This window comes from Globicephala melas, chromosome 7 (genome assembly GCF_963455315.2).
Source record: "Globicephala melas chromosome 7, mGloMel1.2, whole genome shotgun sequence".
NCBI lineage: Eukaryota > Metazoa > Chordata > Mammalia > Artiodactyla > Delphinidae > Globicephala > Globicephala melas.
In genome coordinates this window covers 30,056,004-30,082,074 of record NC_083320.1, presented here as the reverse complement: position 1 = coordinate 30,082,074, position 26,071 = coordinate 30,056,004, and the positions used below count along the sequence as shown (strand labels likewise).

The 26,071-nt window shown below is 47.4% G+C and overlaps 1 protein-coding gene across 5 annotated transcripts in view; it reads left to right on the top strand.

Moving 5' to 3' along the window:
* NRP2 (neuropilin 2) overlaps positions 1-26,071 on the top strand; it is a 114,987-nt gene that overhangs the window by 76,604 nt on the left and 12,312 nt on the right. Inside the window, exons 13-16 of one of the 5 annotated variants that reach the window (XM_030854012.3) lie at positions 4,947-5,209; positions 6,770-6,866; positions 7,983-8,003; positions 17,227-20,682. In XM_030854012.3, the coding sequence (XP_030709872.1) occupies positions 4,947-5,209; positions 6,770-6,866; positions 7,983-8,003; positions 17,227-17,507 (662 nt within the window). In that variant the 3' untranslated portion in view covers positions 17,508-20,682. Of the gene's footprint in view, positions 1-4,946; positions 5,210-6,769; positions 6,867-7,982; positions 8,019-9,087; positions 9,168-17,226; positions 20,683-26,071 lie in introns of those variants that run through there. The other 4 variants (XM_030854003.3, XM_060301964.2, XM_030853985.3 and 1 more) reach the window with 4 other exon arrangements.

Below are 26,071 nucleotides of genomic sequence, written 5' to 3'. Positions count from 1 at the left end.
CAGGTAGAGCTGACGCTTAGCTGGCCATGTTTGGGGACCTCTTAACAATCCAAAGGGCTTTTCCCCTAAAGTCTAAGTAAATCAATAAAGTAGCCCACCCATGCCAGGCCAACCCTTTGCTCTATCAAGTCACCAACAGCCACTGTCTGTTAAAACTTCCTCTGTGTTTGGCAGTGGTAAGCCATACATTAGAATGTTCTAGAAGAACAAACTCCACTGATAGCACACGTGCTTCGCTCACAGCACGTATATGGGTGCCATAACTTCAAAGAACTGAAGCACTTAGCTTGGCGAAGGGTCAACGTGGAGACCTGCCACAACCAAAGCCCTGGATAGCGGCCATTTAAAGAGGCAAGGGTTGTGTTTCCTGAGGAAGTGAAGACCAGGGTCTTAATTCTTCGCGAGTGAAAATGTTTCTAAGTCAGAGGACAGAAATTGGCTGCGCTCCGTCGGGAATAGAAGGAGGACATGTGTCTAAATGACAGTAGGAAAACTTAAAAATGAAGTTAAGAAGTTTCTGACAGTTAGGGCTGTGACCCAGAAGACACATTGCCAGCATGGCCTATGGAAACTCCTCCTCTGGAGAATTTAAAGCGAAGGGTGGACAGCTGTTCTGCGGATGTTTTCAGCATGGTTCCTCTGGGCAGCAGGGCTGGCCCCATCTAAATGGTCTTTTGAGGTCCCGCTCTCATTCCAGAATCATGTATTATTTTATTTCATCTACTGTAGATTGACCCAAAAGCATGTGGTAAACAGTGTCTGATGTACAACTTGAGGCTGGCTGGTTTCTGGAGTTAGGATGGTTCTGGGAACCATCTTATTCCAGAGAATATCTTTACTGTCCTTGAGCCAAATCTTACTTCCTTTGAGTCTTGGATCAGTCCTCCCAGGTTATTGGTGCTCTTTGGACCCTTTTTCTTTCTAAAAGAAACAAAAAGGCCAGCACAGGAGGCAGTGGGTGTAGTGATGGCAGTGGAAATGAAGGACAGAGCATTTATGGAACGTTGTTCGTAGGCAGAGCACCTTACAAGGCTCTTTCCATTTCCTCCTCCTCACGACCCTATGCAGTATTGCTGTTATTATATCCATTTCACAGATGGGAAGGCTGAGGCTTTGAAAGACTAGCGAACATTCGGATTCCAGCCCAGATGAGAGGCGAGTTTCTGGCGATTTTTCTCAGTCCAGTCAGGGCTCAGATCTTACTTCCATCACTCTCTAGCAGTGGTCTGGGACACATGACTTCAATTCTCTGAGCCTCTGTTTCCTTTTTGGTAAAAATGGAGAACGTAATACTTAATTCACAGGGAAGATTACGGAAGGCAGCAAAGCCACCAGTGTGATATCTGGCACACAGAGGTGCTCAGGTCACAACAATTCTCTTGCCCCTACTCTTCCTCTCCCCGTCTCTGGGCTTTTCCTGGCCGAAGCCATTCCTTCATGATGTCCTGCTTCTAATCAGTCCCCTGTCAGTGACAGACAGGGACGTTTTGCAGCTCAGCGTCCCTCTGACTGATGTCTGCTGCTAATTCCTTAAATTTACATATCATCTTTCTTCCCTCGAGCTCATAGCACTTAACAGACAAGTGGGGAACAAATGATTTCACTAAGTGAAATTCAGAGGCCTGCTTGTCTTGAGATTCTGCAAACTAGTGGATTAGCTCAGATGTCAGCACTGAATTATGATCCTTCAGCTGCTCGTGCTTAGCATGCCACCAGCATTAACTCCCTGGTCTTCCAGTGGTCCTTTAAATCATGCACAGTGATTATCATCTTATTGTGAGAGAGAGAGGGAAGAGAGGAGAGGAAAGGGAGGGAGAGAGGAGGGGGCCAGCTCAGGTCCCCGGGAGAGGCAGTCTGCGAAACCTTTGGCCTCATCGTGCCTGAAGTTTTAGCAACAGGATGGGTAAATAAAACAGACCGGATAAAACCCAGCCAGCCCAGCTCTTTACACCTCCACACACATTTTACTTACTAAATTCTAACCATTATGCTATGATTCCCCTGCTGCTTAGGAATGTAAATTCACACAAGTGACAGTATTTCTGCCAAAGCAATTTTCAGGCAGCCAGTGGGTCTTATTTGTGAAACTGTGAAGGAAGAAGGCTGAATGATAAGTCTCTGAAATCTGGTTTCCTTTATATACGAGTGGAAACAGTAAAGGCTTGGAAATGCCTGGAGCCTGGGAGCGTTTGGGGGGTTCGCGCTGGTGGCTCAGTGGACTGGATGCTTCCACAGGTCACCCTGTTTTGGGATCTACCTATTGACTGTAGGTATATTCACTTTGCAAAAGCTATTGTACCTTTTTCTTTATACGTACTCATACTGCAGTATAAATGTTCCGTAATAAGAAGCAGAGCATCTCAAAAAAAAATCCCCTCACCTTTGAAAAAGGCTGTTGGCTCAGTAGACTGGGAGGGAACTGTGAGAGAAGATTATATGAACCTGAGGGCTTACCAGAGGCCAGGTGGTTCCCCCTCTGTTCTTGTTTCCAATGGGCAGCCTCACTGCATTCTTTATCCATGTGTTTGTCATTCATTCATTCATGGGAACAAAATTTTCCTGAGTGGTGGCACATATTTGTCACTGTCTGGGGACAGGGAGAAGAAGCATTATTAACCTTTCTATGTGTAAGGCCAGGACCTTACATCTAACCAGGGCAATAGGAAAGACACACACCAAACAGTTAAATTACAGTACAAGGCAGTGGGTGTTTACCCGCTGAAACACATGAAAAATGGTCTCCAGTCTTTTTTAAAGCAAGGTAAAATCAGTGGTGTGGTCAGTAGATGCTCGAGTTGTTGAGAGAAGAGAGGAATTAATGTTGAAATGTGCCAGAATGGTTAGGAGAAGAACTGGCAAAAGGGGTGGGATGGGGGTCGGGGAGCAGAGAATTACAGGTAAATGGAGAAAAGGCAACAGCGCTCAGCAGAGAAGCCAGTTTGCCTTGAATAGCATGTGATTGATTACACGGACTTGGGACAAGGTACTGGGGTCACAGCTGAAGTGAAGGGCCTACTGCGTGAATGTGGGGAAACCTGGAGTCAAGTCCAGCTGTGCTACTCACTAGCTTCTCTCCCTTGGAAAGTCACTTGAGCCTCTCTGAGCCTCAGTTTCTACATCTTGTGCAAAATAAGATTAGTAAGACCTAGCTCGCAAGCATATAGCAGTGATTAAATTATGAATGCATATCAGCGTGCTTTGTAACCTGTAAAGCATTATGCAAATAGGACTTAGAATTATTACCCTCAATAGTGGCAGTAGTGAGATCTGATAGGAGAAGCGTAGGTTCAGGAGTTGTTTGCGTGTCTGCTTGTGGCACCAGTGTCTCCTCCCTCAGCAGATCGCCATCATTAAAATGCTCTGCTCCAGACAGCTGCCTACTCATCTGTGCTGACTTTGGCCTTGAAGAGGTCCCGTGTTGTGGGATATTAGACCAACGTGGTTCTGGATGGTTAAGGAGTCCCAAACTGGAATCCCGACTCTGCATCCTAAGCTGGTCTAATTTGACTTCAGGGGAGGGTAGCTTCTAGAGCAATAACCCTGGAGAATCTAACCAGAAGGGACTTAGGGGAGACAGGGAGGAGGGAGAGACGTGGCCAGGAGGAGGAGAGTTGAAAGAGCTGTTTCTGGGCCACTGATGACTGTCACAGGCTCTGCTCTCACTAGAAAGATGATGTCAGCAGGAAGAGCAACAGCAAACCGGTGGTCCAGGAGCACCCTGTTGATTTAGCGCTCTGGAGTGCCCGCCTGTCCGCCCCTGATAAGCCCGGGAGGTTCACAGTCCCTGTTGAGTAAGAGAGCTCTGTGCCCGAGTCTCAGATTAACCTGATCCTGAGGTGTCTGATGTGCTGGGTACGTGGTGCAAAAGTGCCCCCGCCATCTTGCAGAAGTGTTCAGCATAAGATGTTTCAGGGCCCAAAGGAGGCTGTGAGACTTTCTTCTCAGATGCCATCCTGTTCTCCGTGCAAGTGGCCGGAATGCTCCTCCACAAGCTGGATTTGCTGGTGCGGGTCCCCAGACCTGTGTCTGCAAGGCATGGGGTCTGCCAGCAGGAACGGGAACTCGGCCTCCCACACAGTGCCTGATGTATCTAAAAGCTAATCGGCCAAAAGACACGCTCTTCAAACATTTGGATGGGTGAAACCTTCATTTCCCAATATGTGTATGTTCTCTGCTAAACACTTAGCCTTTGTTAGTGATGATGACAGCACTTGTTTTCATTGGAGCTGCGTTTGCCTGGCTCTCTAAGGAAGGCCAAGTTCAGGCCTCCCCAGGCTGGTCAGGGAAGGGATTGGGGTCTCAGGCCCCCTGAATCACCCCTGTGCTGCCACCATTCCCTGTTCTGCTTGAACAGGGATGTGAGTCTTCCGAGTTGCAGTTACTAGAGCCCAGGCACCATCCAGTAGCACCGTCGGAGACAGAAGCTTTTAAATGTCTTCCATTTGGACAGTGCCCAGCCAAGATGATAAAGGCTTGAATCATAAACCACCTGGCCAGAAACATCCTCTAGTCTAGCAGCCATGTCACCACTTTATTATCCAGTTCATTAGAGTGCACTGGCCCTTTGGGTAAGCCGATGATGCGTAAAACGTAGGTCTGGCCTCTCGGAATCTAGGGGGGGAAAGACAAGTACAGATACAACCAGCCACGACCTACGGCCAGCGGCGCCGGGCGCCGTATGTAAAAGGCACAAAAGAAGTGATGCAGGGAAATAGGCAGGAGGGACCTTCTTGACGGAAAGACCCAAGAAAGGGCTTCAAGAGGATGCAGCATTTGAGTCCGGGTTCCAGAGCCCTAAGAAAGGGACACAGGGCCTGGGGAACTAGTTCATAAATAAAAGACACCCAAACTCTGCCCCAGCTTCCCCCCGGAGGGACCACAACTGCCAACTGGTGTCTTTCCCAATTATTTACCAGGAACCCCTGTTTGGGTTTGTTTCCCCCCAGATGACAGGAGTTTCTTGCGGCTGCAGAGTGATGGCGGGAGAGAGGGCCAGTACGCGCGGCTCATCAGCCCACCCGTCCACCTGCCGCGGAGCCCCGTGTGCATGGAGTTCCAGTACCAAGCCACGGGAGGCCGCGGGGTGGCGCTGCAGGTAGTGCGCGAAGCCAGCCAGGAGAGCAAGCTCCTCTGGGTCATCCGCGAGGACCAGGGCGGCGAGTGGAAACACGGGCGGATCATCTTGCCCAGCTATGACATGGAGTACCAGGTGGGGTGGCGACGGGAGACCGTTGCGGAGATCCGAGGGAATCGTTGTGATCTGTGTTTCAATATTTCAAAGGGCCGTGCCCATTCATCTTTAGGGAACGCGGTTAAGCGCCGCTGTTTTCATTGTGTTTCTCACGTTGCCATGGCAACTAAATGACACTCTTATTTATTATTCAGAATGTGCCTATCTCTACACCCAGACTTGGTTCTTTGTTCCTCCTATCGCCTTTTATATTGCTGAAACCTTCTCCGACAAATGTTTCTTCTCTCCATTTTATTTTAGATTGCTATCAGGTAGGCTGACAAAGGGACGCAGAAGCCAGGGAAATAAACACAAACAAACCCTCCACACACAAGGGAAAGAAGCCTGTGGAGCCCCTCAGACTCCGAGGAGGAGAGGGAAACAGCCTCCCACCCCTGTCCCAGCAAGTGTAAACACGGGAAGGGGAGGGTCGCTGTTGGTGCTTAGTGGCCAGCAGAGCAGAGAGACTCCTAAGTGAGTGGTATCTCTCCCAGCAGCTCCAGGAGTTGAGTCCTATTATCTCTGCCCCACAGAGCAAGCGCCGAGGCACAGATGGGTATGCACAGCTGGGGCTGAAACTTGGGTAGGAGTAGGCATACTGTGGAAGAGGTGACTGAGAACCAGCCATAGCGTTAACCTGCTCCTCCCCAGACGAGAAACAGCAACAGATGGCTGGTGAGGCAGCCAACTGCTCGCTCAGCTTGCCAGAGGACATGTGCTCGTTTGCAGAGAGAACCTGGGGAGGGCGAGAATGAGGGCGGGCGGCATGGAGACCACAGAGCAGAGGGGCTCCTGTGTGCTGCCTGCAGTCACTCTCGAGCTTGTTAGGCAGCCTGAGTCCCTCCCCACCGCCCCCCCGCACCTGCCTTCCCACTTATAAACCTCAGTGCACGGTGTTGCGAGTACCTGTTGGCATTTTTGTGTCGCCCACTAAACGGTGAGATTTCCTGGTCAGAGGGTCTTCTCTTATTAGGCGTTGTAACTGTCATGGTGCCTGGCACGTAGTAGGTGCTCAGTAAACTAGTGGTGAAGGAAAATCACTTCCCTACTCTTGTAATAATGGAGCCATATGACAGTGTTACCCCCAAGGCGACACAAACCTGTATACTACATTTCTCACCTTACCCCCACCTGCTCGTGTCCTCTGAGTTTCCAAATACCTGGATCGGGCATTTGAAAGATTTATGAGAAAAAATATCAAAAATGGCTAGGGAAAGTTCGATTCTCCATTAAACGTGCTCTGATTGTGGTCCTTTTAGTCAGTACATTCTGGTTACTGGACAACAATATCCATCACTTTGTTATATATGTATTCTTTAATTACCTCAAATATGCATTTGATTTGAACCAACTCTTTTTAAATTAAGATTTCAAGCACCATAGCCATGTGGTCAACAGATGTGTACCAGGTGCAGTAACGCACACGCACACGCACACACACATACATTTTAAGCTGCAGTTAACAGAAAATTGGAAATCTTTGCACTGTTTGGACAAGGAAGCTCAGTTAACCGTGGCTCTTTTTCTTCCGGCTTCTAGATCGTGTTCGAGGGAGTTATAGGAAAAGGACGTTCGGGAGAAATTGCCATTGATGACATTCGGATAAGCACCGATGTCCCGCTGGAGAACTGTATGGGTACGTGAATATCTGTCTCTTTGTGGCTCTTCCAAGGGCTGGGATGTACAAGAAGAGACAGCACATCGTTTTCAAACACAGCTCTTACCCAGTGGGTGGGGCAGCTCCAGTCTGTGCGGGAGGCAAGGTGTGAGTGCAGTTATAGCTTGGGCTGCGTTCAGGACGGGAGAGGGGTGAGATGAGGTGAAGTCTTATATTCCCGTTCCCATTCAGAAATAGACATGCACTAAGTATATGAAGATTCAGGGTGCCAAGACCCCATCATCAGACTCCAGCTTTTAGCAAAGAAAATGCTAGAGGGCGAGAGCAACTGTCAGTCAGAATTACATGATGGAAAGGTTTGATGGATTTAATGGAAGCCTTCACTGGTGAGCGAAAATAGTACATATGTTATACCAGAGCGATAACACAATTACCCAAGTAGCTCTTTTACATGAATGAATTTCAGGGCAAGGTATGGCATGTGGAGTAAGAGTTTAGATTTTGCTTTGAGGCTAATATCTCTAATGCTTAAGATGCCAAAGTTGTAAGATTAAACATTGCATGCCAGGTGACCAGCATAGGAAGGACACTGTCACCTTGGACAGAAGTGCTGAGCACACCTAGTAAAATGTGTGCATCTCAGAGCCTTGGACATTCCCCAAAGCAAGAGGAAATCCTGACAAGGAACGAGACCTACTTTCAGTCTGCAGAGTAACGATAATAACTCACCAAGTGCTTTTCTTGGCACGTGGGTCCCAGGTGTGTGTGTGCCTGATGATGTCAGAGCACCTGGGACCACCCTAGTCTCTTCAGGCAATTCTCGGGGCCCCAGGCATCTAAAAGTAATCCAGGCTCTGAGAAAGTGATCTGTGGTAAGTGACTGATTACAATGCTTCAGGGACCCATTACTCTATAAAGGACTTTTTGTTCCAAAGCAACTTTGAGAATCTTTTCCCCACCTACCCGGCCCCCATGATGATGATGTGTTAGACATGGGCTAGAGCATGTGGAGGACATGGGATACTTTCCGTGGGATAGTATAAAAACCTTGATGAAATTCATCTTCATCATACCCTTTGTTCACCCTATTTCTTCCCCTTATCTAACTCAAACTTTTTTCTGTTTTTTTTCCAGAACCCATCTCAGCTTTTGCAGGTGAGAATTTTAAAGGTAAAAAAAGTTCTTTTTAAATTTCTGCATGCCTTTTCCTTCCCCACATGTGATACGAATTTGGTGGAGGCAATAAGCCTCCAAATTTGACAACGCTCACAAGAGAAAATAGATGTCACACCTTCTCACCGCTAGGTGGCGCCAACAACACCTGTAGATGCAGGGAAAGGGGGATTGAGATCCTCACTGTCTCTTCTTTAATTAAAGTTTAGAAACCTGTAATAGAGACAAATAGGTTACAGATAAACCTTTCAGCCTTGCACTGTCCAACAGAGAGCAATGAGGCTGAACATGCATGAGTGGTGAGAAACGAGAGGCTGTGGGGAGACTGAACAACAAAAAAAGTCAGTAGTAAATTAAAAGTGAAATGAGGTGGCCATGATTTATTTTCGCCTGAAGATGGTTTCTTTCCAGTCACAGGGTACCAAGGCAGCGGTCTCAATTAAACCCTCAGTGAGGTACACTGGTGGGCAGTTTTGTGAGGGAAGAAAGTTAGGGGAAACACACAAGGAATGAAAATCCAAAGGGGGGAAGTTGCAAAACTCAGGAGCTGGTGTCTGATTAAGGGAAGAAGGACTCTCATTCGGTGACTGGAGTTAGAGCACTTGAAATACAAGACGGAAGAACAGGAAAGGGCATTTTATCCCTAATAAGGTAAATAGAGAGCAGGGCAAAGAAAGAGGAATGTGGGATGCTTGCCTTATCCAGGGAGGGAAGGGAGACCTCCAAACTTGGGAATGCTAACGTCTGTGCTGCTTACCGCAGTGCATTCACATTTCGCCCTCTTTGCAGTCCCCCTGGTTGACACTGCTAGCGTGTCCACCCGGGTTCCAATGCGAAGCATTTAGAAGCCACTCTATAAATGCTTCCCGTGAGTTGGCTGCGGGGGAAAGCGCACTCAGAGACACTCACCCTCACCTAAGGACGGAACCCCTTTTATGCAAATCATTGTGAGGGTTTCGGTGCCCTGTTTGTATTGGCTGGCCTTAACCCCACAGGTGACAGCATTTCACAGGTAAGGGAGGTCATTTTCCTGTCTGAAGTCCAGACTCATTGTCTTCACTCTCAGTAACCTGTCCAGCTCCTGGCTGGAGAGAGATGACTTCCTGGGTTGCCACCTAGATGTGCTCTGTGACTCCAGATCATCTCACCCAGTTTGCCACTCCTCAGCCACAGCCCTGAGACAGCAGCTGAGGAAGAGGGCAGCAGCACGGGGAACGGCAGACCTACCTATGTAGAATATCTTTTCTTTCCTTTTCACCTTCCCTTGCCTCCTAAACCCCATCCTCACTCCCCCCGGTACACATTTTAAAGTATTAAGAGTATTCATGTGCATTTGTTGGTGCTCCTTGGGTGCGAGATTTATGTTAATGTGAATCTAAAAGTATTGGAAGGAAAGCTGAGATCAAAACTGAACGGCTTGGAGTACAGTTGAATTCAAGTTCTAACTTTCGGGACCCAAGGTAACATGGACGCTCGGGCAGTGAAACTTGCTTATGTTGTTTCACATGACTTTGACTGACTGTTGAGACTCAAAGCTCCCAGGAAAGGCTGGTTACAGACTTACAGCCCGTGCTGCAGACGCTGTGCTGTGTGAGCACACATGTCTGGGTCCATGAATGACACGTACAGTGGCTAAGCACTTTGCTTCTGTAAAAGAATAAACAAACCAGGGCACATGTGCTGTCCCAGAGGCTGTGTTTACCATGTGCGTCACAGGCCGGTCATGTTCTCTTGTAAAAAAATATATATATATAAATAAAACAGCCTCAGAGCCGCAGTGCTCATTTAGCCAAAATAAACACAGGGCTTAGGGACTCGAAGGTAAGAATTTCCAGTGCACTCCCGATGGGCTGCTTTGGGGGTTAAGCAAAGGCAGCCCACGAGTGGCATGGATTGGCCCACGGCTGTTGTCTTGAGAAATAACGAACATCTTTGGAAGGAGGAAACCAAGCTGTGGGGAGCAGAGACTCGGCTAAGGAGTCAAGAGCAGGATAGGAGTTGACGATGGACAGTTTCAATTACATCGGCAAGTTTTATGTGGAACTCTGACTTGGTAGCCAGATGAACCCAGGGCCAGGGAGGATTCTATTGGGTTGAGGCACCTCTGACCTCAGCAGGCACCTCTGGATTTTGACTTGAGCGAAGCCTTCCATTTGGGCGAGGAAAGCGGACCATTCGCTCTATCTAACCTACTCACCTCTCCTGGTCAGGGCGGCAGCAGCCCTCTCTTGCGGGGGGTGTGGATTCCTTGGGGCTTAAACCAGGCTTTCACTCAAAAAGAGAAACAGAGAAATCAGGTTTGGGCAAGCAGGATATGGAAAGTTGATGGTGAAACAATATTATCAACAGGCGTATATATTGCTAGTATGTTTTTTTGAATTGGAGTTGTTTTTCTTTTCCATTATATATTAACCACGAGACAGAAGCACTCTTATTCTTTAGGAGAGATCTATGTGTACCAGGTAAATCTTTAAGGAAATGCAACAAAAGTGGCCTCTGGACCAGGGCTTATTAGATAGTCTTAATCTTTTATATTTTGAAGTGTCTTTCATTTTCTGCCTCTTACTCATTTCTTGCCATAGAACATTTTCTTTTAATTCAAATCGCCTTGTGTCTTCTGCTTGGGGTGTATACTTTGATTGCATACTGAGGTATGAGTCAGTAGTGAGGAGAAACAAGCCACGGAGAAAAAGAGAGCCATGTAGAGAAGGGGCGAGGAGGAGAGAGTGAATAAGCTGTGTTGTCATGTGATGTCTAAAGAGACGGTTTTTTTTGCTGTTGTTCTAAACAATGTAGCCTGGGTGTGCTTTTCTTTTTCCTTTCTTTCTTTTCTCTTTTAAATCACTGACTATAGACAAAGTGCCGTCATGTATCTTGTTCTAGAATTTGAGCTTTTAGAAATGAAAAACTGTGTGTAAGGGTCGGGGGATGGGGGAAAACCAAAAAGGGGTGTAATTAAGGTGATGGATTATTTTTTCTTAACCAACACTTTCTTCTTCCAATAAAAGTAAAAAGAGTAATGAGGAAGCCAGTAAAAATATATAAAGCCCATAATCAGAGTTCTGTCGTTGTTAACTAGCCAGTTATTTTTAGCAGGTCGCAGTGGAAGCAAGAGTTCTTATTCATGTTAGGGGCTGTGGGCTTTGAACAAAGCAGGAGCAGAGAGACAGAGTCTGATACCCTACCCGTCAGAGACCCATGGAAATCCCAGTCCCCGGGTGGGGGGGGGCGCGGGGGCGGCGGCAGTGAGAGTGAAGGATTCAGAAGTGCTGCGTCTACCACTGATAGATGCTAAAAGGAACATCAGTAGCTCCTGTTCAAGCCTGTGAACATGGGTTTTATGCCTCAGACCAGCTCTGAGGGCTGTCGGGCCCATCTCTTGGGTCTCACCTTGTGCAGTCCTCGGCAGTTTTCAACCAGGTAAAACCAGGAGAAAGTGGACAGCACAGGCTATCTCCTGGGCATAGAGGGGGCCCATTTTGAGCTAATGACAGAGCTGGCTTGGGGTTGACCCTATGCATCAGGTTTTTCAGTTCTGTTTACTTGGTACCAACCGGCCCATCTCCGCCATTTCCCACCCTCATCTCTCTGTCCCCACCCTCATCCCCGGTCAATCTACCAGTGGGCTGCCTCCCAAGGCTTTGTCCCCCAGTGTGATGAGCCACATCCCAGGGTACAGGACGTGGGGTTGGCCTCAAATTCCCTCTTTCTCTGGCGTCCCTCCCTCCCACGGCTCTCTCCACTAGAAGCAGTTGCGAAACACACTGAGGGTTAATGGCGTTCCTGCAGTAATCCTCTGATGAGAGGCGGAGTATTCCTAAACCCTGCCAGGGCTCCAGATAGGCAGCTGTGGGGTGTGACTCCTTCTCCTTGGCCCCCTCCCCCTGATGCGCCCAGCTGCCAGATCAGGGCTGGGTATTGCTGAGCCGGGAAGCCTGGAGATGAGAAGTGTGGGACCCGCTCACTGCCTAGCTGTGGCTGCTGGCCTGAGGGGACGCCGAGGCATCCTTTGTGAGGTTCAAGGCACAGAGGCCTGACGCGCTCCCTCCCCCGCACGTTTACCATTCATCTAAACAGCCGCAACGTCAGTTTCTCTAAGGGGAGAAGGAATTTCTTTTCGCTGGCTTTTCCTCTCTCCAGGAGCCGGAAGGACAAGCCTTAGTTTAAAAGAAGTAGCCTAGGCGTAGCACAGGGAGATCAGCTCGGTGCTTTGTGACCACCTAGAGGGTGGGATAGGGAGGGTGGGAGGGAGCCGCAAGAGGGAGGGGATATGGGGGTGTATGTATACGTACAGCTGATTCACTTCGTTATACAGCAGAAACTAACACATCATTGTAAAGCGATTCTACTCCAATAAAGATGTTAAAAATAAATAAATAAAAGAAGTAGCCTAAGTGCCACCAAAGAGAGGACAAGCGTCTGAGACTTCAGCCAGCCACAGATCTGAGTTCAGGGGGTTAGACAGATGTGGGAGACCACCAGGTCTCCTGCTAACCGAGTGGAAACCTTCCGGCGATCCCCACACACACCGAGTGCAAGGCAACCCAGAAGGGTCATTTCACAGGGAAATTTTGCACTCTGCATTCTTCTTCCCAACAGATCAGTGGGTGTGACCACATTCTTCGACTCTCTTCTGTAAACTTGTCTAGAGGAGCCAGCCTTCCCTTTTGTTTGTTTAATCTCACAAATTACATAAGTCTTTCATCTGAAATGCCCCTTCACCAGCTCTTCGTTTTCAACCTGTGCATAAAAGACCGCAGACAGGCCAGGCCTGAAACAGTTCCGATTTGCAACGAGCCTTTTTGTTTGTTCCCCTCTGAGAGAGATGATTTACCTTTGGTGTCTTTCGAAACATTTCTTTTGGAAACTGGGTGACTCCTCCAGGTCCGGAGGACATGTCATAAACTTAGCTGTAGGAGATGCTGTCTCTTTCCGGTGATTCAGTGAGAACTCGACTGAGACAGTCCTCAGACAGCTTCCAACAGACATAAGAGGCAGAAAGGGGGAGGGCTGCTTCGTGTTCCATCCCTACGTGGTTAGAACAGGGGTCTGCACACTTTTTCTATAAAAGGACAGATCGTGAATATGTTGGGCTTTGTGACACTCTGTGTCACCACTACTCGCGGCCACTGTAGCACAGAAGCAGCCAGAAGCCATATGTAATGAGGGTGGCCGTGTTCCAAGACATGCGGAAATAGGCAGTGGGCCAGATTTGGTTATCTGACCTCTGGGCTCCAGCACAGGCGGAGGATTTGGTCCACGTGCTTCCCGTCCTGACCCTGCCACTTCCCAGTGGTGTGAGCTTCCTCTGAGGGCTCTGGGCCATCTCTAGGGTGTCACTGTGTGCTGCCCGCCCCCCTCAGTTTTCCTACAAGTAGAACTGGGAGAAAAATCACCTTATCCTCTCAGGTTCTCAGCTCTCCCATCTGAAAGTCATGAAGAATAAAGATGATTCACCATATAGCCCAATGCCCGGCACCCCGGAAGTGTCCGTTTATTATAGTTGTAGTTATGGTCACATTTCCCAATTGCTTATTCATTCTGTAACTCTATTTGCACAATAGGAATGGAAGAAAGCTACCGACAGTGTCATTTTTTCCCCATATTTTCCTTCCATGCATGGCTTCTTAGAATTTGTTTCTCAAACTTCAAATTCTCCACCTTCACATTACCGCTTTCTCCAGGTGACTCAGAACTTTGCAGGTGGAAGCCTGCTCAACCTTGCAAATACACTTGGAGTTACTATTTAAATTTCTGTTTCTCATTATCTCACACGATGAGAAAACTTCATGGAAAATTAGAAGGTAGAAATTAATGGAAAATAGAAGAGGCGTTGAAAGCAGTTTTCACTTGGGGGGAAAACAAGGTATGTGAGTAAGTGGGGGACGTTAGAACAATCAGAGGGGACGTTCAGGTCCACATGTCACCGGTGCTGGGCAAGGTTGAAGTCACCTGCATTCTTTCTGCCATCCTGGGGGACGTGGCCCTGGCTCCTGTGTTGTGAAGCAAAGGCCCAGCCATCCCATAGGGCTGAGGGGGGCAAGTGGGGCTAAAATGCAGCCACTCACCAACCTGGGTACCTGGTGCAGGCAGCATCTGCCCAAAGGGGGCACCTTTTTGCAATTTGACACAGAGGCATGGTATGAGCTAACAGGATCTAACACTTTCCAAGAATAGCTATTCTATGAAGTACCATTAGGTCATCAACATTTTTTCCAGGGAGTCTGAATGTAGGTCCAAAGTTCATTCCTCCACTCATCTGTCCACTCATTCATCTAATCATCCACCCATCCATCCATCCATCCATCCATCCATCCATCCATCCACCCACCAGACATTCCTGGGATCGCTGCTGTTATCTGCAAAGGCACTTTGAACAGGGATTTAACCCCTATTGATCTATCACCTTCCTTTTCTCTGGCTAGCAAACCACAGCCTCGTTAGCACACAGCCCCTGAAGACTGCCACAGAGCCAGGTTCCAAACCAGCGAACCACCAGCCTGTGGGAGCTGAGTCTCTTTAGCTGGAGAATGTCCTAAGAAGCTCTGGCCCCGAACTGCAGGTCATCAAAAATTGCCTGAGGGGGGTGAGAGGAGGGCTGTTAGGTGTATCCTCTCTTTTCTGACTCCTTTAACAATAAAAGCACAAATTCATATAGTATGTTTTCTCATTTCTCCAAACAACTGTCCAAGGAAAAAGTTTAAGGAACCAATGTGACGTCCACCAAATGGCTTTTGTCTCTAAAATTTTCTACATGGCAATCATTTCTGGGGAGGCGAGTGTTAGCGGGAAAGGGGAAAAGGGCTTTATAATAAAGTGGGGTTTGTCTTCCAAAGCAGAGCAGAACTTGAGGCGAGGGGTCTATCTCTGATTCTGAATCTGGAATCCACAGAATGAGATTTCTTCTTCTCCAGCGGGTCCCCTAGATCCTCCCCACCGTGCCCCAACTTTGTCTCTATCATAAGCCACACTTTAGGAGTCACGTGAAGGCCCCAGCCCCAGCGCGTTGAGCCCTAGGGGATGTATTTAATGTTGAGAACCAGCATTTTGGCTGAGGGAAAGCAAACCTTTGAACCGAGACTATGCGGTGTTGGTGGGAAGGTGAGCAGTTGTGACAGTTTTCTGCTTGACAAAAATTTGTGCTCCTGCTTTGTGGTCTAGTCAGGCGCTTCTGAGGGGAAAGTTAATCCCTGCGGATTTACCGCCTGCCTTTCCTCTCACGGTGAGCTGCAGCCTCATTAGAGAATGGGTTTCACCGTGGAGAGGCGGTGGCACAGAGGAACTTGGAGCCCATCCCTGCACACTTTGCTGTTGCTCGTGCATTCTTCTGAGCCCACATGAAAATCCAATGGCAGGATGGTTGCCAGGCAGCAGATACTCTTGGTGACCTGAATAATGAGTTGACACCAGTTCCTTGTGACTCACGAGCTGGCCATTTCAAGGAGCCATTTTCAGTGCCTTGCTTTCTCTTTCAGTTTCTGTGCATAATTTTCAATATGGTCACAGAGAGAGAGAGGGAAGGAGGGAAGGAGGAAGGGAGCTTTCGCAGATACAGTAATGAAATGATTAAAAGATGGAGGGCTTCCCTGGTGGCGCAGTGGTTGAGAGTCCGCCTGCGGATGCAGGGGACGCGGGTTCGTGCCCCGGTCCGGGAAGATCCCACATGCCGCGGAGTGGCTGGGCCCGTGAGCCATGGCCGCTGAGCCTGCGCGTCCGGAGCCTGTGCTCCGCAACGGGAGAGGCCACAACAGTGAGAGGCCCGCGGACCGAAAAAAAAAAAAAGAGAAAAAGGAATCTTCACCTCAGTTCAGTCTTTTCATCACGAGCATTTATGGAGGGCCTTCTTGGTGCATACCCTGAGGTAGAAACCAAGACGAGAGCGAGTTCTTCTGCTTGAGAGCTCCGCGTCTCGTGAGGGAGGCGTGAAAATATAAATGAGGCTTGTCTGCATCTTGAGCAGAGATCCACGCACAGAGTAGGACCAACGGCGCACGGAGAGGGCAGCAGCAGCTCCCGCCCGTGGCTCCCACCTGGGGTATCACATGGATGGAGGCGATACATCTTTCTGGACCCCTACTTGACGGAGGCAGCTAGGAGGAATTTTTCATAGGTTAAGCATACACCATTTTTCAGAAGTAAGGATCACGTCTGGTTTTGGCAAGCTCAAAATCTAGTCCCACTCTGGGCCAGATTCTCATCTGATGTGAATGGTTGGGGGAATCAAGCTGTGGCACCGTTTTACATCAAATGGGACTCTAGCCAGTCGTTCCCCAGAGTTACCCTGGGCTTAAATCTACAACGTCATCTCCATGGCAACCAGAGGCTAACCGGTGAATGTGGTTGCCTTCTAAATCCTCGGCTAGCTTCTCTTCCGTCCTCTGTCTTTTCCGTGATTAGAATGTGCTCTCACTTACTCTCGCTCTCACATACCTACTATCATTTTGCATTCACATTTCTTCGTTGCAACTTCCCTCCAATCAGTTTTTTAAATCCTCCATTCAATTAAAAAAAATGAAGATGCACTACTCATTGCTTGACAGTGGTAATTGACCTGTTTAGACAAGACCAGGCTGATTTTCAGTGGGCATGGAAGCCTTGGCAAACCAAAGTGGAATTCGCCTTCAAGTCTAGCCAGCCTAATTAATACATTGTTTGAGAATGCTGGCCAGCCAGACCAAATATTGTATTTCCGTGCATTCGGAGAATCAGTGCTATGGAATCCCAGAAGTCATATCAGCATCACTTACTTGCATGTATTCCTCTGTGTGTGTGTGCGTGTGCGTGTGTGTGCGTGCATGTGCGCGTGTGTGTGAATCATAATGCTTCTATATATTATACAGTAATTGTGGTTTAACAGAAAGAAGAAAAGAGTTTGGGAATCACACAGCTCTTGGTTGAATATCGAACTTCCCACTTACTTGCTGTATAACCATTCATTTAACCTCTCTGAGCCTCTATTTCCTCACCTGTAAAATGGGTCTGACAGTACCTACCTCATAGGGTTGTAAGTAGGAAATAATATCAATCATTGAAAAGTGCTTGGCACACACTACTCAGGACCATCTTATTCCCCTGTCCCCTTCCCTCTCCACTCCAAAGCATGTGTGTGTTTCTTTTCTTTTCTTTTCTTTTCTTTTTTTTAATTAAATTTGGATTAGTCTGCATGCTCTCAGCCTAGCAACACTCTTCTGTGTCTCTCCACCAGGGGGCACCCTCCTACCGGGGACCGAGCCCACAGTGGACACGGTGCCCGTGCAGCCCATCCCAGCCTACTGGTATTACGTTATGGCCGCCGGGGGCGCCGTGCTGGTGCTGGTCTCCGTCGCGCTGGCCCTGGTGCTCCACTACCACCGGTTCCGCTATGCGGCCAAGAAGACCGATCACTCCATCACCTACAAAACCTCCCACTACACCAACGGGGCCCCTCTGGCGGTGGAGCCCACCCTAACCATTAAACTAGAGCAAGACCGCAGCTCGCACTGCTGAGGGCCGAAGCAAGGACGGCACCCAAAACAAACAAGAAAGACTGCAAACACGTTGCCTCGATTTTGCACTTTTTTCTCCTCGCCTAGTCTCTGTGTGAACGCTCAGACATCTCTCTCTCGGGGCCCAAACCCTGTGCGCTCGTATCCATCCCGACCATTCTCCTTGGGTTCTTTTGTTTGTTTGTTTTCCTTTTGTTGATTCCAATGCTGCATCTTGGAATACGAGAAGAGATCCACCCCTAAGCACTTCACCACTCAAGGCTCAGCTGGTTTCCTTCCAGAGACTGGTTCCCTGTTTCTTCCCCTTGCCTTATCCCATCCCTCCTCTCAGTGGGCAGTCAGTCTGCCAGGAGACTTGAGGGGAGACCCGGATCTGTGTGTTTGTACATGGTATACATTTGCGCGTGTGACTAGCTCTGTGTGTGCATGGGTGTGAGAGAGAGACTGGCTCATTGCAGGGGGGGAGTGTGTGGGTGTGTTCAGAGAGGGCCCCCATTAACTCGTGTTACTTCTCCGGGGGTACATGTTCCAGAAAATAATATACTGAACTAGTTTTGTTTACTTGGAGAAGAGATTGAAGCTTTTTGTTGCCTTATCTAGCTCTGGCTGGGTTTCTGTTGGCTACCATTATCATCTCCAGGTACCTAAAAAACTAGAGGCCATGTGAAAAGAAGTGTGGCCCTTCTCATTCCTATCCCCATGCCCAACCCACCTGACCCAAGAGGAAGGTTCCCCCACTGCACTCAGACATGACCCCTTGTCCTGTCTCGGGCGTCTTTGAAGTCACATGACAACAGCCATTGGGTGCGTGTGGAACCATCTCTACTTCCAGCACTGAAGCAAATCTGTCTCATGTTGCCTTATAAAAGAGAAGCTCATAATGAATGTTTAGCTTTTATTGGTTAAGTCCAATCTTGGAATAAGTCATAGAGAATAACAAATCTGAGACTGATGTAGGAAAAGCAGTAGCCTGTTGAGAGCACGAGGAGATGGGGGAGAAGGAAGGATGAAATGTTGTCTTTAAAAAACGTCCTCACCCCTGGGCATTCATTGTGCCCTGCTTAGGATGGGATAGAGTAAGAAGGTTAAAAAACGTATTCTTTGGTGTCTTATTGATCATTGTAATAGCGTTTGTAAAATGTGGGGGGAAAGGGGTCATTTGCTTTCCTTTCATGGTGTAAATGGGTGCCTGAATGTATAGCCACTAAAATATATGGCTGTTCACCTGACTTATTTGAATATTATGAGAGAATAAAAAGTTATCAGTTTTCTAAAATGTACCAGTGTACTACCCCTTAAAGCGTTCATGGCATCTGGCAAATACACCCTTAGAGGCTGGCCTGGCATTTCCAGATGTTGCTGCATCGTCAGGAGAAGGTATAATGAAGATAAATCCTTTGCTGCCCATTCGTCCTCTCTAAACAGCGCAGGGAGAGGGATATTAGAGATAAATTGCCTAGTGATATTTACGAAGGATAGATTCGATAATGAAGTCAATTTCATTGATAGAAAATGTGTATTTTAACGAGATTCTCAGTGTACTGGGCTCAGCCTTGGGGGTGTTTATTTCTCACCTTCCTGCTAGGAATCCACTGAGGAAGTGTAAGATTCTCTCCAAAGATGGTTGCCTGGGCTGAAAGCCTCCAGGTACCTTCTGAGAACAAAATACTAATGATTATTTTTTTTGGGGGGGGGCTGCTTGGGAGAGAGAGACTCTTAGCATTCTTTCGGAATATCCACATAGATCCCTCCAACACACACACACTCACTTTTGCATCTGCTTTGTTTCATCCTCCTGAAAGAATGGTGCTCTCCCACTCTTATTCTATTTCAAAGAGCTGGTCTGTCTCAACCACAGCAGCCCTGCCAGGAAAAAAGATGAAAGGCTAGAGCATGAGCTACCTTGAGATTTCAAGAAGTGTCTTACCCCAGCTGAAGATGGAGAAAGAAAGACGGAGTGAGGGAGGAGGGGTGGCAGGATACCATGGATACCTTGTGATGACTTCCATGCCAATCACTAAGGGCTTTTTGTCTCAGGTATCTGTATCCAGTGATGCATTTGGGGTCAGGCATCCCTTGAAATGATTGACATCCCTATAGGCACCCCATGGAGGCATGGTGTCAGGATATTCCGAAATTACACCTGGAAAGTCTAGCCAGTGTAGGAACTGTCTGAGTTACCATACACCCTTGAGGATTTCCCTTCTTTAAAAGAAGATGACAACAACTTTGTGAAATTTGCTGTATCTTTATCTGATGCCCCATGTGGCATCATCTTTATGCACATGCTGTCGTTGAGAATATGAGACTGCTCAAATCTCTGTGACTCCCATGATGCACTTCAGCTGGGGATGTCACACTTCTCTCTCTGTCTCTCCCTCTCTCTGCTCTTGCAGCCCAAGTGACTTTCATAGTATTATCCAGGTACTATGCTAAAAGGGAAGCTCTTCTATTAAATGTCATGCCTTGCAGCTTTAAAAAGCAAAATCTGTATTTCATGGAGGGAGGGAAGGGTCCCTCTCTTCCAAGAAAAATAGACCGGACAGGTGAATGCATGCATGCATGTTTAGAGCTGCTTCTCAGAAGACAAAGAGGTGATGGCAACTATTAAAAAATTACGGAATGAATGAATTGAAGGTCTAGCTCAGGCTGGTACAGTATTTGCCTTAGTAGAGCTTTCGTGTTAACAGCTCCAGGAGGGGAAACCCTTACCTCCGGGTTAAAAATCCCTTCCTTAGTATTACGCTAGCAATTGCTACCCCCTAATTGCCAGTGAAGGCAGAAGAAAGAATAAAAAGGATCATAGCATTGCCATTGACAAAACAGAATGCTGAAAATAAATTGTCTTTTCCTTTGTCCCACATTTTTGGGATTAAAGCCAGGATAGGATAGGAAATCCAGTAATATTTCTGAGGTTGATACCCCATCTTTAAGAAGACCCTGTCTTTAAAAATGAAACTAGCAGGCAAGTAAACACCTGAATAATCGAAAATTACCAAAGAACAACAACAAAACAAGAAAACTTAAAGATTTTTACTTCCTATTCTTATCCCCTCGCCCTATAACTGTGACATCTCTTGCATTGCTCAGTTGCCTGTGTGTCAAAATAACTTGTGGACGTTGGAAACTATTTGAATGTGTATTGTGTGGAATGTAATAAAGTGATGATATTTTTATACAAACATCTGGGGTTTTTTTTCACCTTGGCTTGAGAGAACAAAGTTGAAATGTAGGCTGTGAAAGAACTGATGTTTCCACCGTTTATACATCGCCTTCTGAGCCACAGGCCATTTCTATGGGAGGTAGGTTCTCCTTGAGGCTGAATGCCAGCTTCTCCTTCTTTTATTTTTTATTACTGCTTGTTAGGAGTTTTATCCAATTTGCGCAGCTGAGCCAATTTTTATGATTGGTGTGGGATTTTGCAAAAGTTGCTAAGTGCTAAATTACTCAATGTGATTCCACAAAATTTCTCTTGATGGTAAATCCCCGGAGATTGGACTCTACTTTCAAAGGGCCCCCGGGGGGGCAGGTGGGATGAGAGAAGCTGAATCATGTACTCATCTCTGCAGAGACAGATAGCTTCCTTTGGAGAAGAAGTAGTGACGTCTCACGCCTTGCCTACCAAATGATTACTTCCACGGGGACGTCGATGTCCAATTTATGAGCACTTTCCCAGACAAAATGGGAACTTGTAGCGTGTTCAGGCTCGAAGATATTCCAGACTTTGGAGCAAGTAAGGAAGATAATAATATGATTACTGTGAACCTGGAAATAGCATGGCGGAACATTTTATAAAAGGAACAATTCTATGACAACTTTGAGGAGGGGGACTTGGGGAAACTTACTCAAAAGCCAGAGCTTACTGACGAGTATTTTTCTTTTCGGTCTCTTTCTTGAGTAGTTAGTGATATAGTTATATAAAATAGTTCTCTCTGAGGGTATTAGGGGCAAAAAATCTAGGAAAGACAGCCTCCCAGCTATTCAGTGTTTCTAGGTGGTGGTCAAAAGAGGTGGTGGAAGAATTTTCCATCACTCCCTATTCGTGGGCTGTATTAGAAGCATTCCATCAACCCAGGAGCCTTCCTCGGAGTCTGAGAACATCCCTAAAGGTCCCAAGAAAAGGGGCTTGTCCAGGAGATCCTATTTCTGTCAGAATCCTGCTTTTCTTCCTTTCTAAACCTAGATCCAGGAAGGAGTACTTCTTACAGCTATAAACCTGCCCAAGTGGTGGTAAAGGAAACAGGCTTCTGGGTTTTCAGATCTTACAGGAAGTGTTGTCAGTACAGATGGCTCAGTCTAGATGTCACTGTCTGTCCTCTGCAGGAGAAAAGAGCAGAATGTCCATGTTTAGAGCATTGTTTGTTCCTCTAATGACGAGCATCATTACCCATTTTGTCTACATAACATTTGGCCATTCTTAAAGCCATTTGTTCCCATTAGCAAAAGATGAAATGAAAGCATCTCAGAAGCGTTTATTTCCGGCAAAGAGCCAGGCTCAGTCAACATTTTCATGAGCTGTCCTGGGACCACACTTGCCCGAGTGAATGAGATTAGCCATCGCTTATGCTTCGTTAGCAATACTGCCTTGGGAGCCACCTTTGAGAATTTCATCATTGCTTTTCCCACCTTGGTTCTGATCCCAAGGCTTATTCTACGTGCACTCTCTCTTCCCCAAAATAGCAGACTGTTACGATTCTGATCTTAGGTGTCAAACACAGCGCTGTTATCAGTATGGTATTTCAGACCTAACCCAAGCATAAATGTTACAGAAATTGTATTTCCATGGGTCATAAACACGAGATGTCAAGGCCCAGGATCGTCTGTCTTGGCTCCTACCTGGCCTTATGATAGTTTAAATGTGCGTTCTTGCGGTTGAAGCAAGACTCTGCCCTCCTAAGCCCAGATACCTGCAGCCTGGCCAGTCGGCTGTGTCCCTGTGTTTGTTTTCATCACCTCTCTTCACTGACTCTGCAGTTGTTTTGCACGAACATTGTTGGCCTTTCTGTAATCTCTGATGAAAAGAGCTTCATTTTTAAGTTTTAATTTGTCCGTGTTATGGGCTCCACATCTGAGCCGAACTGCAGATCTGTAGGTGCGGCTTGTTTTCTCTCTGTGATTGTGTGCATCGCTGGGGCTCTTGCAGCTGTAATTTGCCTTTCATCCACTTCAATGACGGCCCAAAGAAAACACAAAAGAAATCCAACCAGAGGAAAAGGAGGGGAGAGGGAAACACCAGCCAATGGTCTTATAATCAGCAGGGGAAAGATCGGCTTATATAAATAAATTAACAGCTAGGAACAGTGTAGGATTTAATGAAGCCTGACACAGATCAGGTGCACTGGAGTATGTCTCGAGGTTCGATATAATCAGAAACCTGCGCCTTTAGAAGGCGTTAGGCCACAGGCCTCAGCCAGACGACATTTGCACTGTGTGGAGGAGTTCCTTTTGGCCCCAAACTTAAGCATGGAAGAGATGCAAGATTTGGGGACTTGCCAAACAGAAAACCCCCTTTTAGCATGGTTTCTACATGGCACAGGGCAGAATCTTGGTGTTTCAGGGCAGACAGCAGAAACCATTCTTGCCCCAAGCCCAGTGGACAGGACACCCAGAATCCTTCTGTTCTCTTTCCAGTAAAGTAATTGTTCTTGGGCTTTGCTGTCACTGACTTCCAAGCTCCCAATAAAACTGAAGTCCCACAGCATCGGACCAAGAAATAGGAAAGGCCATTTGAAGAGTCAGCAACAGACGTGCTGGAGGCAAGACTGGCCCCGGGTGGGGAAAACACCTATTCTTGGAAGCTCATGACCGGAGTCATTATGATACTGAAAAAGGCCGTTGGGGAAAATTTTAAGATGGTCTCTGGTTAGGTTTCTTTTCATTTCTTTTTAACTTACAAGTTATACGTGACTATATCCTCAGAAAGTGCAAATAATTTTTCTAAAAAGAAGTTCATTTCATTGCTAACCAGTCCCAACCCCCTCCCCAGAGGGAACCATGAGAAATTGTTCGAGGTATATATTTCCAGACCTTGGTTTATACCTTTACAAATGTATATGTTCATGTCTAAGTACGCAGTTTGCTTTCGTTGGGGTTAGTTTGGTTTTGTGTAAATAGTATCAACATTTGCTCACTGTGCTGGATAACCTGCTTCTTTCCATTTGATAAAGGTCTTGAGGATACTTTGTTGCACACTGACAGGTTTACCCCATCCTTTTCAGATATTGTCTAGCATTTCGTATCATGTCGCTGTACCGCAGTTTATTAACTGTTCCCCTACTGGTGGTCATTCAGGTTGTGTCTAGGTTTTCTTTCTATGATAAACAATACTGCAGTGAACATCCTTGAGGTTGCCTCTTTGTGCAAGTTTCTCTGGGATAGAATATCTGGGTCAAATGGTGTGCCTGTTTACATTTTAATAGATGCTTCAGGTGGCTGAGTTTTACCTTTAAAATGAACCTGCCCCCATTTGAGAGGGTAACAAACCAGCGGACACCCTGCATTATATCCCCTGTCATGTGCAGAAGCCACATAATCTCTGTGACTATCTCTCTCTCTTTCTCTAAAGTGGGCGGAGCGCTTGCAAGGGAAGACTGAGGACAATTTTAGTTGAAGGGAATTTTAATCACAGGGACTTCTTTTAATGCTGATTTGCGGAGAATGTGAGCCTGGCTATAAGATGCAGCTCGCTGGAGCTGTGGCCACCGTAGCCCGGGAGTTAATTCTATCCCTGGTTCAGCAGGCAGAGCCCTGTTCTCCATGATTAATGAGTTCCACTTTTTTTCTTCAAAGAGTGACTGTGCTGTGCCTTGCTGTTATTTATTTATGTTTTCTACTAAAAAATTTGTGTCAAAAACATCCTTTAAGGTCAGTGCACGTTATTGTGCTGCAGACAAAAATATTCCAACAGCCACAAGGAGGCCCACGTGCCAACAGAAAGTCCCTAATCCTGTGGCCTTGTGCCCAAGGGCCCCATAACGGCCCTGAGAAGAGCAGGCCTTCCTGGCTGAAAGGAGGCACCCAGCTTCTTTCTGAGGAGGGTCAGGGCTAATGCGACCCGAGGAAAGGTAGTAGGAAGTGCGGTGGCTTTCCAGTGGGAGGTTTCGATGTGCAGGCAAAGCTGCTAGCCCCAAGTGGCTCCAGAGAGGAAGGACAAGTAGAAGAGAAGCCAAGGGAGCCATTAGTTCAAAACACCGTTTCTTCTAAGAGTTGCTACCCTTGTTTCTACTGTGCGTTTAGACCAAGGGGTCAAAGTAGTGTGACTTTGACGCTGAGCGTAGTGGATAGTGTGACGGCCATATATGAGCTTTGCCAGCTTTCTCCAACCTGCCAGAAATCCAGGACTGCTGCCTCTAGGGCTTGAGACTTGGGTATAACTCTTGGTGACTCAGGGGAAAAAGCACAAGAGGGAGGTGTGGGTGAGAGACACGGGCGTGCACACACACACAAGCTTGTTTTGTCTTCTATGTGTAATTGTGCAAAATTGAACCCTTTTAGTATCATTGACTGACACACCCAAAGGCAAAGGCTCTGATCCAGAACGGGAATGGTAGGGACCACGTCTTGGCTTTCAGCAGCAGCAGTTTCTTTCTCAGGCGTCAGGACTCATTAACCGGATGCTGGACTGGATTTCGGAACTCGCTAGAGAGCAGCCAACTCCAGTAATGAAGGGAATGCGGAGAACGCTTTGAGCCTGAGGTGGCCTTGACCGAAGTCCTATTCTCAGTCGGCCTGCTGGTTACTGAGGCTCCTTTCAGCACAGTCTGTTACGAATCTTTTCCTCTCTTTGCATCTCCCTGCTGCCACCAAGGGGCTGGGAGAAGGGATACAAGGACCCCGAGGGCCGTGTGGTCTTCCGTATCGCTTCTCTGGGCCACTTCCGACAGCTGGTACCGAGGTGGGAAGATAGTCACTAGGACGGAGACTGGGGCTGACGTGGGTTGTCAAAGGAGCCCCCAGGGTGCCTCATCACCTCGGCCAACTGCACACCAGGATCGCGAGCTCGGGAATGGCATCCACGGGAAGCCCTGAGCTCTCACCGCCGTCATCATTTCCGGGCTCTGAACTCCTCACAGGGCCACCGTCCCCTCCTCTTTCCCCAAGAAGGACCCGTTTCCACCTACCTGTCTACCTCTGGGTCGGGTGTGGTTCATCTTCAACCTCCACCCTCCCCTTTCTGCAGCTGCCCCCTCTCTCGGTGGCTCCTTTTCTTCTCTCTGGCATTCCTGCACTTTCTCCACCTCCCTGCACCACGGCCTCCTGCCAGAAGAGCCCGTCAGATTCCCAACACAGAGGCTTCATTGCTTGCTTCCTCCAAGTAGTTGCATTTTTACAGGAGACCAAACCTAAGGTCGGAGGAATTACTCTCTTGTGTTATAACCGCAGTTCTCAGCCACCAGCAAACTTTTGGGGGAAATCATCTCTTGAATGGGCAGAGAGAGGTACCTCTTTGGAAGCCCTAAAATCTTATCACAAGGTCATGGATCCTTGTGTTCAGAAGAGCCCAACTTTTAAGTAAAGCAAACTCTCTTGGTGAGATACATGTGTGTAGAGAGTTTTTTCCCAAAG